Here is an 11,533-nt window from a genome sequence, read left to right on the forward strand (position 1 = left end):
AAAACAAAAAAAACCACTTATTTTCTTTTAAAACAAAAACATTGTACAGCAGAAACTTATTAATCATATTTCCAAAGTTTGAACCAATTTCAGAAAAAAAAAGGTTTTATAGTATTTCAAACAGAGTGCAAATATACATTTGTTTATATTAATAAAGGCCGTGAGCTGGTATCAAACAGTAGCTCTTAGATTTCAAACAATTCAAAGTGTGGCGCCTTGTGCTGATTCAATAACATGGAAGTAATTTCCCACTAGTGGTAAAGATTTAAACCATCTAGAAAAACTTTAACGTAACACCTTCATATTTAATATGAATAATAGCTGCATAATGTTCATTTATTTATTCATACTTCAATATTAGAACAGGCATTGCAGCATGCTAGATTAGTAGTTTGAGATTGTAGAATCAATAGTTCAACCTTTTTCTTTGTGATATTATTTAAACAAGTCACATCAATTCTTTCTTTAAACGTTATCAAGAAGCTTGTTATGCAAAAATGCTTCCTGTTTTCAATGTAATTAACTCTCCATTGGAACCATGTTACTGTGAGGATAACTAGGCGTTATCACTGAGGTGTAAAGGAACCAGAGCTTTAAACTTTTACTCTGTTTCATTTATTGCTCTATTTTAACTGAATGAACTCTGCAGTGGTTCCTATTGAGCATGAAAGCCAAACCCCAGCATATAGAGGTGCATCAAAGTGGGCCTGAACTTCGTGGATGAAAATCATTTTAGACCCAAAGACGCTGTAGAAAGACAGAATTCCTGCTTTGGTATCAAGGTACACTCCCACTGTGTAGGAAACAGGAACTGATTCATGGATATCCTCCTTCCAACCATCATCATAAAATGTATATCTATGTGGCGAGCAACACAATGCCCAAGAGTTCTCATTCATACCAAAAGTAGCCTCCTCTGTGTCTCCTTCTCTTTCTATCTCATCATATGCAACTGCTATTTCAACGCCTCTCCCACTCCACTCCACCTCCCAGTAAATACGTCCACTCAGACGTTGTTTACTGAGGACCTGCCACCTCCTAGTGAATCTATCTTCATGATCTGGATAATACTGGTTTTCATTGGTCATTGTTACTTTTCTGTTGCCTTCAGATAATTCCAGATATTGGTGTGCGGTGTTTGGATTGAGAGTGATTTTCCGTGCATGCCTTAAGAACCAAGCTCTTTTCTGTTGTTCTGATGAGGACGGCATACAATGTGCTTTAGCGGCTGTTGTTTGCATGTTCTTTAGTTGATGTAGGAGCTTGCCATTTAGTTTAGGTAGTTCAAATCTGATTTTCTGGTCTATAATCCTGCATGGCTCCGGTTTTGACAGTAAAACATCCACTTTAGTAATTGCCACTGAGATGTTTGTCCATGTGTCTCTCAGGACGTCCCGCAGTTTCTCTATGACCTCTGACACAGCTGCTGCCACATCCTCAAAGTATCTCAGAGGACATCTAGTGATGCTGGATGAGTGTGTAGACTCACTGAGTGCTGACAGTGAGGGGTAGTTCTGGAGAAACTGGGTGTGATCCTCTGTGATTGAGAGCTTCTCCAGCTCAGCATCTTTCCTCTTCAGCTCAGTGATCTCCTGCTCCAGCTTCTTCTGAAAGTCTTTGACTCGACTCACTTCAGTTTCCTGCTGGGATCTGATCTGCTGCTTCACATCAGAGCTTCTTCTCTGGATGTTATGGATCAGATCAGTGAAGATCTTCTCATTGTCCTTCACTGCTTTATCCGCAGAGCCATTGATGGCCTCCACCTCCTGTTGAAGCAGCTTCACATCTTTCTCCTGGTCCTGGATTCTCTGCTGGATTTGTTGTCGTCTCTCCTGGAGCTCCTTCTGCTTCTCAGTCCTTTCTGCTGCAGCTGGGACTGTTTCATGGCCTCTATGTTTCTCCATTGAGCAGAGATAACAGATACACTGCTGATCAGTACGGCAGAAGATCTTCATCACCTCATCATGACGGGAGCAGATGTTCTCCTGGAGTTTTTTAGAGGGGTCAACCAGCTTGTGCTTCTTCAATCCAGAGACATCATAGTGAGGCTGGAGGTGATTCTCGCAGTAAGAAACTAAACAGACCAGACAGGACCTGACAGCTTTCATCTTCCTCCCAGTGCAGACATCACAGGCCACATCTTCAGGTCCAGCATAGCAGTGATCAGCTGCAGGAGCCTGGAGTCCAGTCTTCTTCAGATCCTCCACCAACTCTGCCAACATGGTGTTTTTCTTTAAAACAGGCCTCGGTGTGAACTTCTGTCTACATTGAGGGCAGCTGTAGATCCTTTTATTGACCTCTTTCTCCCAGAAGGTTCCAATACAGTACATGCAGTAGTTGTGTCCACAGGGGATAGTTACCGGGTATTTCAGGAGATCCAAGCAGATCGAACAGGAGAATTTCACAGAATCCATCTGATATCCTTGGTGAGCCATTTTTCATCTGGTGGACAGTTACTTTGTTGCTCGAGAAGTCTGTTAAGTTACACTTCTCTTAAAGGGCAGTTACCAGGGCAGGCAAAAATTAAGTTTAACCAAGGCCGCCTCTAAAATACGATAAACTTGCTTGGAGGGGCTCCAATCCACACGAAGCAGCGGCCAAACAGACTAAGATAAAACCTGCTGCCAGTGGTGCAGCTCCCGCCACCCGAGGAGAGGAGTTTTCTTCCAGGAAATCTGTAGTTTGAGCGTTTCTGCTCTACACTACATATTGTTCAGTCTTTGTGTCGTGCTTGATTCCGTTGAATCCGATTTTTAAGATTTTGGAGGAATTTGTCAAATAGTTCCTCTACGAAGGGATAAGTTATTCTCTTCGCTCTATTGAAAAATAAGAGGGACAAGAAATGACAAAACAATTAATATAAAATTAATTAAGTACACATAAATAAATACACATTTTAAATGCATGAATACAACCCTCTATTCTCTGACAACTTTCTAATAACTGGTGAAGATTTTTTTAGTCATCCAGGTCATTGCCCTTCCAAAAAGGATAAAAACCAATCCAGTAGACTTTGTTTCATGTTTGAAGACCTTTTGCCTCCAATGAAGGAAGCTTTTTCAATTCAAAATGTCAGAAAGAGCGTTGAATTCGAGGTTTTTTAGAGTGGACCAAAAACAAAGCCTTGTTTTCGTGTATAAAAAATGCTAATTGTACCAGATGAACGGGTCAACCCCTTAGGAATGAAGAGATGTTGAGGGTTTTGTTATCTTGCAATAAATTATACTGGCCTATGTCTCTTTTGGGGGTCGTTAGGGGGAGTTGCTGGTCTTGGTGAACAGGCAAGATGGTATGACCCCCTGTATGGGGGTTGGGGTTGCAATGATAGCAGGAAGGAATCAACGCAATTGCTGCATTATAGGTTTTTGAAAGCTTAGACCTGAGTCAACCCCCTCTGTTACATGTTGGTTTTTCTTTAACATAAATGGCTTACTTCACACCCCTCTCAAACCATCTGTTTTCTTTGTCCAAAATGTGAACATTCTGGTCCTCAAAAGAATGTCCTATGTCCATCAGGTGTAGAAGTACTGCTGATTCTTGTCTGGAGAAGTTAGCTGTTTTGACAGGGGGTGGACTCAGGTTTCAGTTTTCAAAAACTGAAAATGCAGCGATAGAGTTGATTCTATCAACACAACCCCCACCCCCATACAGGGGAACAGAACATCTTGCCTGTTCAGCCAGGCCAACAATTCCCCCTAAAGCCGGGTATACGCTGTACGATTTGTTGCCCTTTTCTCTAGTCGTGCGAACAGTTTTAGATCTGGCTTGTAGAGTGTATGCCCGGCTTAACCACCTTTCACAGACATAGACAGGTATCGGGTATTGCATGCTAACAATGAACCCAAATGACTGCCCATTTCTAAGTGGTGGACCCGTTCGTCCGGTTCAATTTGCATGTTGGCTAACCCAAAACAAGGCGTTTTTTTGTCCACTCTATAAAGCCTCGAACTCAATGCTCATCTGACATCTGTATTTTGTTTTTCTACTTTTTTGGAGTTTTCAATAACCTTCAGGATTACTTTAAAAGAGTTTGCTTCCCGCAAAAGAAGGTTTCAATTGAGCAGATCACTATCAGGTAATGCAGTACTAAAGTATCTGTTCCACTTTCTCTCTCGCTGAGCAGTGCTGCAGAGTTTAGCTTATTTCCCTTCACAGGTTGCTAGTTTTCTGTGTACTGCCTTAGACAACGCAGCCCTTGATGAAGAAAAACTTTAAAAAAAGAAAACTTGCTCCCTGGTTTAATGCGGAGCTGCATTCTTAAGCAAAATGCTAGGAAACTGGACAGAAAATCGAGCTCTAGATGCCTATGGGAATCCTACCTAGTCAGGAAAAATATTTTACTGCAGTATAAGGGGACCCTTCGTAAATCAAGAGCAGTAAAATCCTCCTCATTAATAGAGGAGAATAAGAATAATCCTAGATTTCTCAATTTAGTTGCAAAACTCACCCGGAGCCATAGCTCTGTTGAACATTCCATCCCCCCTGATCTTAGCAGGAGAGAATCAATTTAAAAAAAAAAGAAGAAAAAAAAGGGACTATTAAATATAAGATAATTAGCACCCCTTTATAATGATTTGTTTATCTGTGGTAATAATACTCATTATCAAAGGGCAATCCAAAAATACTGATTAATAATATTCTATATAAATGTGTAATATTTAGAAAACATAATCTTCTAATATATTAATGTAAAACTTGTATTTATTAGAGTAATATTTATTTGCAAAATATATAGCTTTGCATATATCTCATCCAGTTTGAGTTAATTTGTAATAGTTTCTAACCTGAATAGATATGTTTAATCTACCTGAAAGGTTATTTTAAAATTAGTTTTGGTCTTTTATGGGATTGTGAAATCTAAGAGATTATTGTAATATTATCTCCAACTCATCCTTCATGTGATTAAAATTAAATCTAAGGAGTCTCCTATTCGCTATGGCAGCAGCTGTCTGAACTGTGGTCCAATCAACATGGCTGTCCTCTAGGTACGTCGGCCTCGCTGCTGACAGTGCTCAATGAGGAGTTTACATATAATATGGCTGAATTCAAATTCAGGGACTGCGTCCACTGAAGGCCAGATTTGTAGGTCGATTACATCATAGCGCTGCACTGAGGTCTGGTCGGATTCCAAGACTCCTTGTTATAAGGCCTACAAATGAGTCCTATCTAGCCTTGGAGCCTAGCTGCTCCATGATCAGAGGAAAAGGGAACTTGGTGCCGCTGAATATTAGTAATGCAGTTTAATATAATACATGTACAGTGGGGCCAAAAAGTATTTAGTCAGCCACTGATTGGGCAAGTTCTCCTACTCAGAATAATAAGAGAGGTCTGTCGTTTTCATCATAGGTGCACTTCAAGTATGAGAGACAAAAATCCAGGAAATAACATTGTAGGAATTAAATTAATTTTTTAATCAAATTTATTTGTAAATTATGGTGGAAAATAAGTATTTGATCATCCACAAACCAGCAAGATATCTGGCTCTCACAGACCTGTAACTTCTTCGTTACCTGTATTATTGGCACCTGTTTGAACCTGTTATCTGCATCAAAGACACCTATCTTTAATCATTTTTCCGTCTCTTTTCTACATTCAGTATATTATTCATGTGGCTTTCCAACGGCTTTAACTATGGTGAACCATGACTGGGAATGTGTGTATTTTGTGTGTGTAGGCTCTATGTAGGTTTTTTTTGTGTTATTGTTCTATATATGTGGACACTGTAATGCTCCTTGTTATTTTGGGGTGGTTGTCATCTTTATTCCACTCTACAATCTCATGAGTGTAGTCTAAGTTCACTTTACAATAAAACAAGAAAAAATTAGCAAGAAAGGTATGAAAAGTTTGGTATTCATTCTTCAAAAACGTTAGAAAGTTAGAATTATATTATATATATATATATATTTTACTATCTTTCAAGGCTGCACTTTTAAAAAATATGAAATTGTCCAGAGAGCTGTTCCAAACGAATTTCAGTTTTGTATTACAATGGTGTAAACAAAATGACAAATAAACTCTAAGTCTTTCCCTGATTTGTGGATCAACTATCACGGTTGCTAAGCGAACGTGAAAGCGGCTGAAAGCCAGAACTGTTTGAACTGGAACACAACCCATGAATTTGAATTCAGCCCATTATGGTTCAGGCCATCTCCGTTCTTAACTTCTTTTTTTTTCTGTGATATCTCTGTAGCCTAAGTAACCCCAACTGTCCAGAAGCATTTAAAAATACAGCACCTAGTGCGGAACTTTTCAACTGAGCACGTGGCGCTTTCACACGGTTTTATTTCTGGAAGTAAGGAGCAGCTAGGTTAGCGCTAGCTTAGCATAGCAATGGCTTCTCTTTCTACCCCCCTTGACTCTTTCTGCCTCCATTCTCTTTCCTGCTCTCTGTGTCAGATGTTCAGTTATTCCTCTGCCTCCTTCATCTATAATGATTTTAGTAATAAGTGTATTGTTATTTTCTAGCTTTGGATGCGAGGGTGTTAGTATCCCGGCTTCGGGCTGTTGAACAACCAGGAGTTGAAGTTGGCCCACCTGTTGAGACTGGGGTGAAGTTAGTTTTACGTTGAATATTCTCTCCGGTTCATCCTCTTCTTCACTTTGAGAAAGCCTCTTTTTTGCTCCGGGTACACTGTGATCGGAGAAAGCAGCTCCAACACTTCAACTACACCCGTATTGTAGAATTTACAAAAAAACGCGGCAATAGAAAGCAGCTGCGTCATATAACGACTTCCTGTTGACGGTGGCAAACAGCTTTTCGGTGCGCGTTACTGCCACCAACTGGCGAGGAGTGTCCGTCAGAATCTGTTTCTTCTTCTTCTTTTCTATTATGGCGGATCGCAAGCAACTTTAAGGTGCATACCGCCACCTACTGTACATGAGTGTGTAGCAACATTACTTTACATCAAATTCTATTTTTCAATGTCCATTAGTAAAAAGTAGTTTATTCAAGTATACTAAAAGTGCACTAATTTCATACTTAAAATCAGGCAGTGCACTTAGAGTTTACTTATTCTAAAGTATATTTCATATACTTAACAATAGTATAGTCAAGTGTACTTGACTATACTATTAATTAAATGTGATGTTCACAGGGTACACAACCTAAACCTTCAAACACAGAGTTTTACTATTTTTTGATATTTGTTTTTTTCTTTAATTTCCACTTTTTAGATTCTCTTTATCAGTTCTAACTGTTTTCATGAATCTCCCCCCAGGACTGCAGGTAAGTCAGTTTCTATTATTTAAAAATCCAACTCATGTGATTTGTTTCTGTACATACAATTTAGCTTTATCTGGACTAATTGCACCATCTTCTGGTGAGAATACACCAGTAACTTCAGTCCTTATTTTGCAGCGGTGCATTATTTTTATCACCTTTCTTGAAGCTGTAACAGGAAAAAACTTTGCAGTCTGCCCTGGTATCAACTTTGAATGTGTGATCCATTCACCTTAATAACTTGTGATCATTTTTTCTTTCCCCTCTTGGTGACATTATCATTTGACTTTATTTTGGACTCATTAGCTCCAATAAATATCTCTTTATTATTAATTTACATTCAGACTTCCCATCCTTTGTTTGAAGCCTTTATTATATTTCTTGCTTCGACACATAAGTGATTCTTTTGTGAGCTTTGCACTTTTGACCATAGGCAGGATATTTATTGGGTTCATGCTTATATCTACATTTACTACAGCCGCTTCCTTCACAGCATTCTAATCATGCAGAGCATTAACTATTCATGCAGTTTGTTTTTGATAACCCTTTTAAAGTGAACATTATTCATTCTTTTTTAAATTATTTGCTCATGAAGAAAAAACCTAAAAGTGTTTGCAAGTTTTTCTTGTGTTTTTTTTGCCTGTGAAAATCGGTTTAAATACCATCACAAAAAAAGCCAGGAAAAGCTGGGATACAGAAATTAAGTCTGGCATTTGCGTTGCACATATAGCTAGATAAAACATTTGTGTAGTTAAATCTGAAAACTAGACAGAAAATGCAAAGAAAAGGACGAAAAAAGAAGATCTAAGAAAGATATACGATGATCACATTTTACACTCTTGAAAAAAGGTTTTCTCAGATTTGTTTCAGCTCAGCTCTGGCTTCCAGTTTATAATTGTCAAATCATTAAACTCATTTAATTACTATTCTGTGTATTTATATGATAGGAATTTAGTGAGAGATAAAGAAATACTGTTTTAAGTCCTGGTTATACAGAAGCACAGTAGATGTGAGCATGAGCCAGCCACAGTTTGATGCTGACTCCCTAAACTGGGAGCATCTCTATCTTTGGTGGACCTTTGGACGCTGGTGGTGATGTTCTGCTTTACAAAATGAATAAAGCACTGTGACTCACTCCATTAGATCCAGATATAACAAGTTAAGTTAAAACCAGCAAGCAGCAGATATTTAAGACACACTAAAGCGACATTAGTGGAGCTTGACTTGGGCTATTTGGGTTGCTAGCTATATGTCAGGGGAGCGTCAGCATGCAAATGTGGCTACTTTGTGTCTGCTCTCGAGGTCAATTTGAACCACCCTTACAAGCTGATAATGTTCTCTTGCAAGGAAATAAAAAATCACAGTATTTTTTTTTTAGCAGCTAGTATTAAAATAAGCTGCCAACTGGTACTTTACATTTGCTTTTGTAGAGCAAAATTCTAAATGAACAGGATCAATAGCAAAGAATTCAAAGACAAATAAAAGTTATTCAAAGTATTCCATATTTTCTTAATAGCAACATCATTATAATTTAGGTTTATTATATTGTGACAGTATTATTTTTTCTCACTTATTTTAGATTAACCATTTCTGATCACTTCTATGAATTAAAGAGTTTGAAGTGTGTCAGCAGTTAACAGTGAATAGAAATGAAAGTTAGATACAACTGACGAGAGTGTTCTCTAGGTACTTTGATTATATGCCTGTCTGGACTTGTAAACACATATGCGGCAAAACAAATGCAGTCAAATATATTTCCTTCTTCCCTCCCCATTTGACCAGCAATGGGTGTAACCAAAAATACTGGTTGCAGTGACGAGTATAAGGTAGTTTCTATTTTGAGTAAACGGAACTCACATATCTCTGCTACTGAGAAGCAAAATGGCTCAGAAAAGTGGTCAGTTGGAACAACAAAAATTCTCTTGTTGCATCTGTTTGGATCTACTGAAGGATCCAATAACTATTCCCTGTGGACACAGCTACTGTATGGACTGTATTAAAGACTTCTGGGATGCAGAAGATCAGAGAAGGATCCAAAGCTGCCCTCAGTGCAGGAAGAATAACATCATGTTAGCAGAGTTTGTGGAGGATCTGAAGAAGACTGGACCCCAGGCTGCTGCAGCTGATCACTGCTATGCTGGACCTGAAGATGTGGCCTGTGATGTCTGCACTGAGGTGAAGAGAAAAGCTGTCAAGTCCTGTCTGGTCTGTTTGGCTTCTTATTGTGAGAATCACCTCCAACCTCACTATGATGCTCCACCATTACAGAAGCACAAGCTGGTGGACCCCTCTAAGAATCTCCAGGAGAACATCTGCTCTCGTCATGATGAGGTGATGAAGATCTTCTGTCGTACTGATCAGCAGTGTATCTGTTATCTCTGCACCATGGATGAACATAAAGGCCATGAAACAGTCCCAGCTGCAGCAGAAAGGACTGAGAAGCAGAAGGAGCTCCAGGAGAGACGACAACAAATCCAGCAGAGAATCCAGGACCAGGAGAAAGATGTGAAGCTGCTTCAACAGGAGGTGGAGGCCATCAATGGCTCTGCTGATAAAGCAGTGAAGGACAGTAACAAGATCTTGACTGATCTGATTCGTCTCCTCCAGAAAAGAACCTCTGAACTCAAGAAACAGATCAGATCCCAGCAGAAAACTGAAGTGAGTCGAGTCAAAGAGCTTCAGAAGAAGCTGGAGCAGGAGATCACTGAGCTGAAGAGGAAAGAAGCTGAGCTGGAGAAGCTCTCAATCACAGAGGATCACACCCAGTTTCTCCACAACTACCCCCCACTTTCAGCACTCAGTGAGTCTACACACTCATCCAGCATCAATATTCGTCCTCTGAGATACTTTGAGGATGTGACAGCAGCTGTGTCAGAGCTCAGAGAGAAACTAGAGGACATCCTGAGAGACACATGGACAAACATCTCAGTGACAGTCACTGAAGCTGACGTTTTACTGCCAGAACCAGAACCAAACACCAGAGCTGAATTCTTAAAATATGCAAGAGAAATCACCCTGGATCCGAGCACAGCAAACCGTTTTCTGGTATTATCGGAGGGAAACAGAAAAGTAACAAAAATAGAAAACCAGCAGCCTTATCCTGATCATCCAAATCGATTTACTACTTTGTTTCAGGTTTTGAGTAAAGAGAGTTTGGCTGGACGTTGTTACTGGGAGGTGGAGAGGAACGGGGGAGTTGAAATAGCTGTTTCATACAAAAATATCAGGAGAGAAGAAAGGAAAAAAGAGTGTGAGTTTGGATTAAATGACAATTCGTGGACTTTAGATTTAGTCTCAAAATGTTTCAGATTTTGGCACAAGAGCATTAAAACTCCAGTATCAGGTCCAGTTTCCTCCAGAATAGGAGTGTTTCTGGATCACAGAGCAGGTATTCTGTGTTTCTACAGCGTCTCTGAAACCATGACTCTCCTCCATAGAGTCCAGACCACATTCACTCAGCCTCTATATGCTGGGATTGGGCTTTTTAATGGATCCTCTGCTGAGTTTGTTAAACTGAAATGATCAATAGTGATCAAAAGACAAGGTGGTTAAAAGGTGTATATTAAAATCAGTTATTTCTGTCTCCACAATTGCTGCTGAGAACTATTCGTTGTCATTTCTTCATAGAGACAACTTCACAGATCGGTTTTCTTTTCGGAGCTACTTTGTTATCTTTTTAAGTGTTTTGTTGATCTTGGCGTTTGTTGGAGGGCTACCCCTTCTGTTTGCTACGTACCCTGTTTCAGCTCATGGGCATTTTTATTTAGTAAGGCAATTCAATTTTTTTCTTTTTGGTGAAATTATAGGCATAGGTAAAGAAGATGAGCTTGAAAATCCAGATTTTTTTTCAAGTAAATTTTTTTTTGTGATATTTACATTTTGAATAAATTGGTCCCTCCATTAAGTGACGTCATAATTTATTTCAAAATATGTGGATGACATCAACTGAGAGAATAAATTTAGGGTAAAGTGTTGAGTTAAAACAGATGCTGGCCAGCACATACAGCAGCTGTCACTAACCTCCACCCCTACTGGCTGACTTCCTTGAATTTATTAAGCAACGCTGGTGAGCTAAGAGCAAAATGAGAAAATAAATGGGAACAACAACAAAACAGGAATATTTTTCTTCCCTATGGGTCAGGCAGCAGTTCCATCACTTCTGTTGTGAAACTTGCTTGATTATGAGTATATTAAATAACTAGAACTGGTGGTTATAGTTGTGTCACATTTCTGGTTCTATTATGTTTTCTTTTGAGTATTCAGTTTTACTTTGCTCCTTGTTTTTTAGTTTTAGTGGTTTGATTCTTATTTTGT

The 11,533-nt window shown here is 39.1% G+C and overlaps 1 protein-coding gene and 1 pseudogene across 1 annotated transcript; one reads left to right on the forward strand and one right to left on the reverse strand.

The window, feature by feature from the left end:
* Window positions 1–1,314: 1,314 nt before the first annotated feature.
* Window positions 1,315–2,800, reverse strand: LOC119773088 (annotated as a pseudogene).
* Window positions 2,801–9,072: 6,272 nt separating this feature from the next.
* Window positions 9,073–11,533, forward strand: LOC119773071 (tripartite motif-containing protein 16-like). Its single transcript, XM_038269883.1, has one exon. The coding sequence runs from the start codon at window positions 9,101–9,103 to the stop codon at window positions 10,739–10,741; it is 1,641 nt and encodes a 546-aa protein (XP_038125811.1). The 5' UTR covers window positions 9,073–9,100; the 3' UTR covers window positions 10,742–11,533.

Source organism: Cyprinodon tularosa, unplaced genomic scaffold (genome assembly GCF_016077235.1).
Source record: "Cyprinodon tularosa strain WSP-4 unplaced genomic scaffold, ASM1607723v1 ctg740, whole genome shotgun sequence".
Lineage (NCBI taxonomy): Eukaryota > Metazoa > Chordata > Actinopteri > Cyprinodontiformes > Cyprinodontidae > Cyprinodon > Cyprinodon tularosa.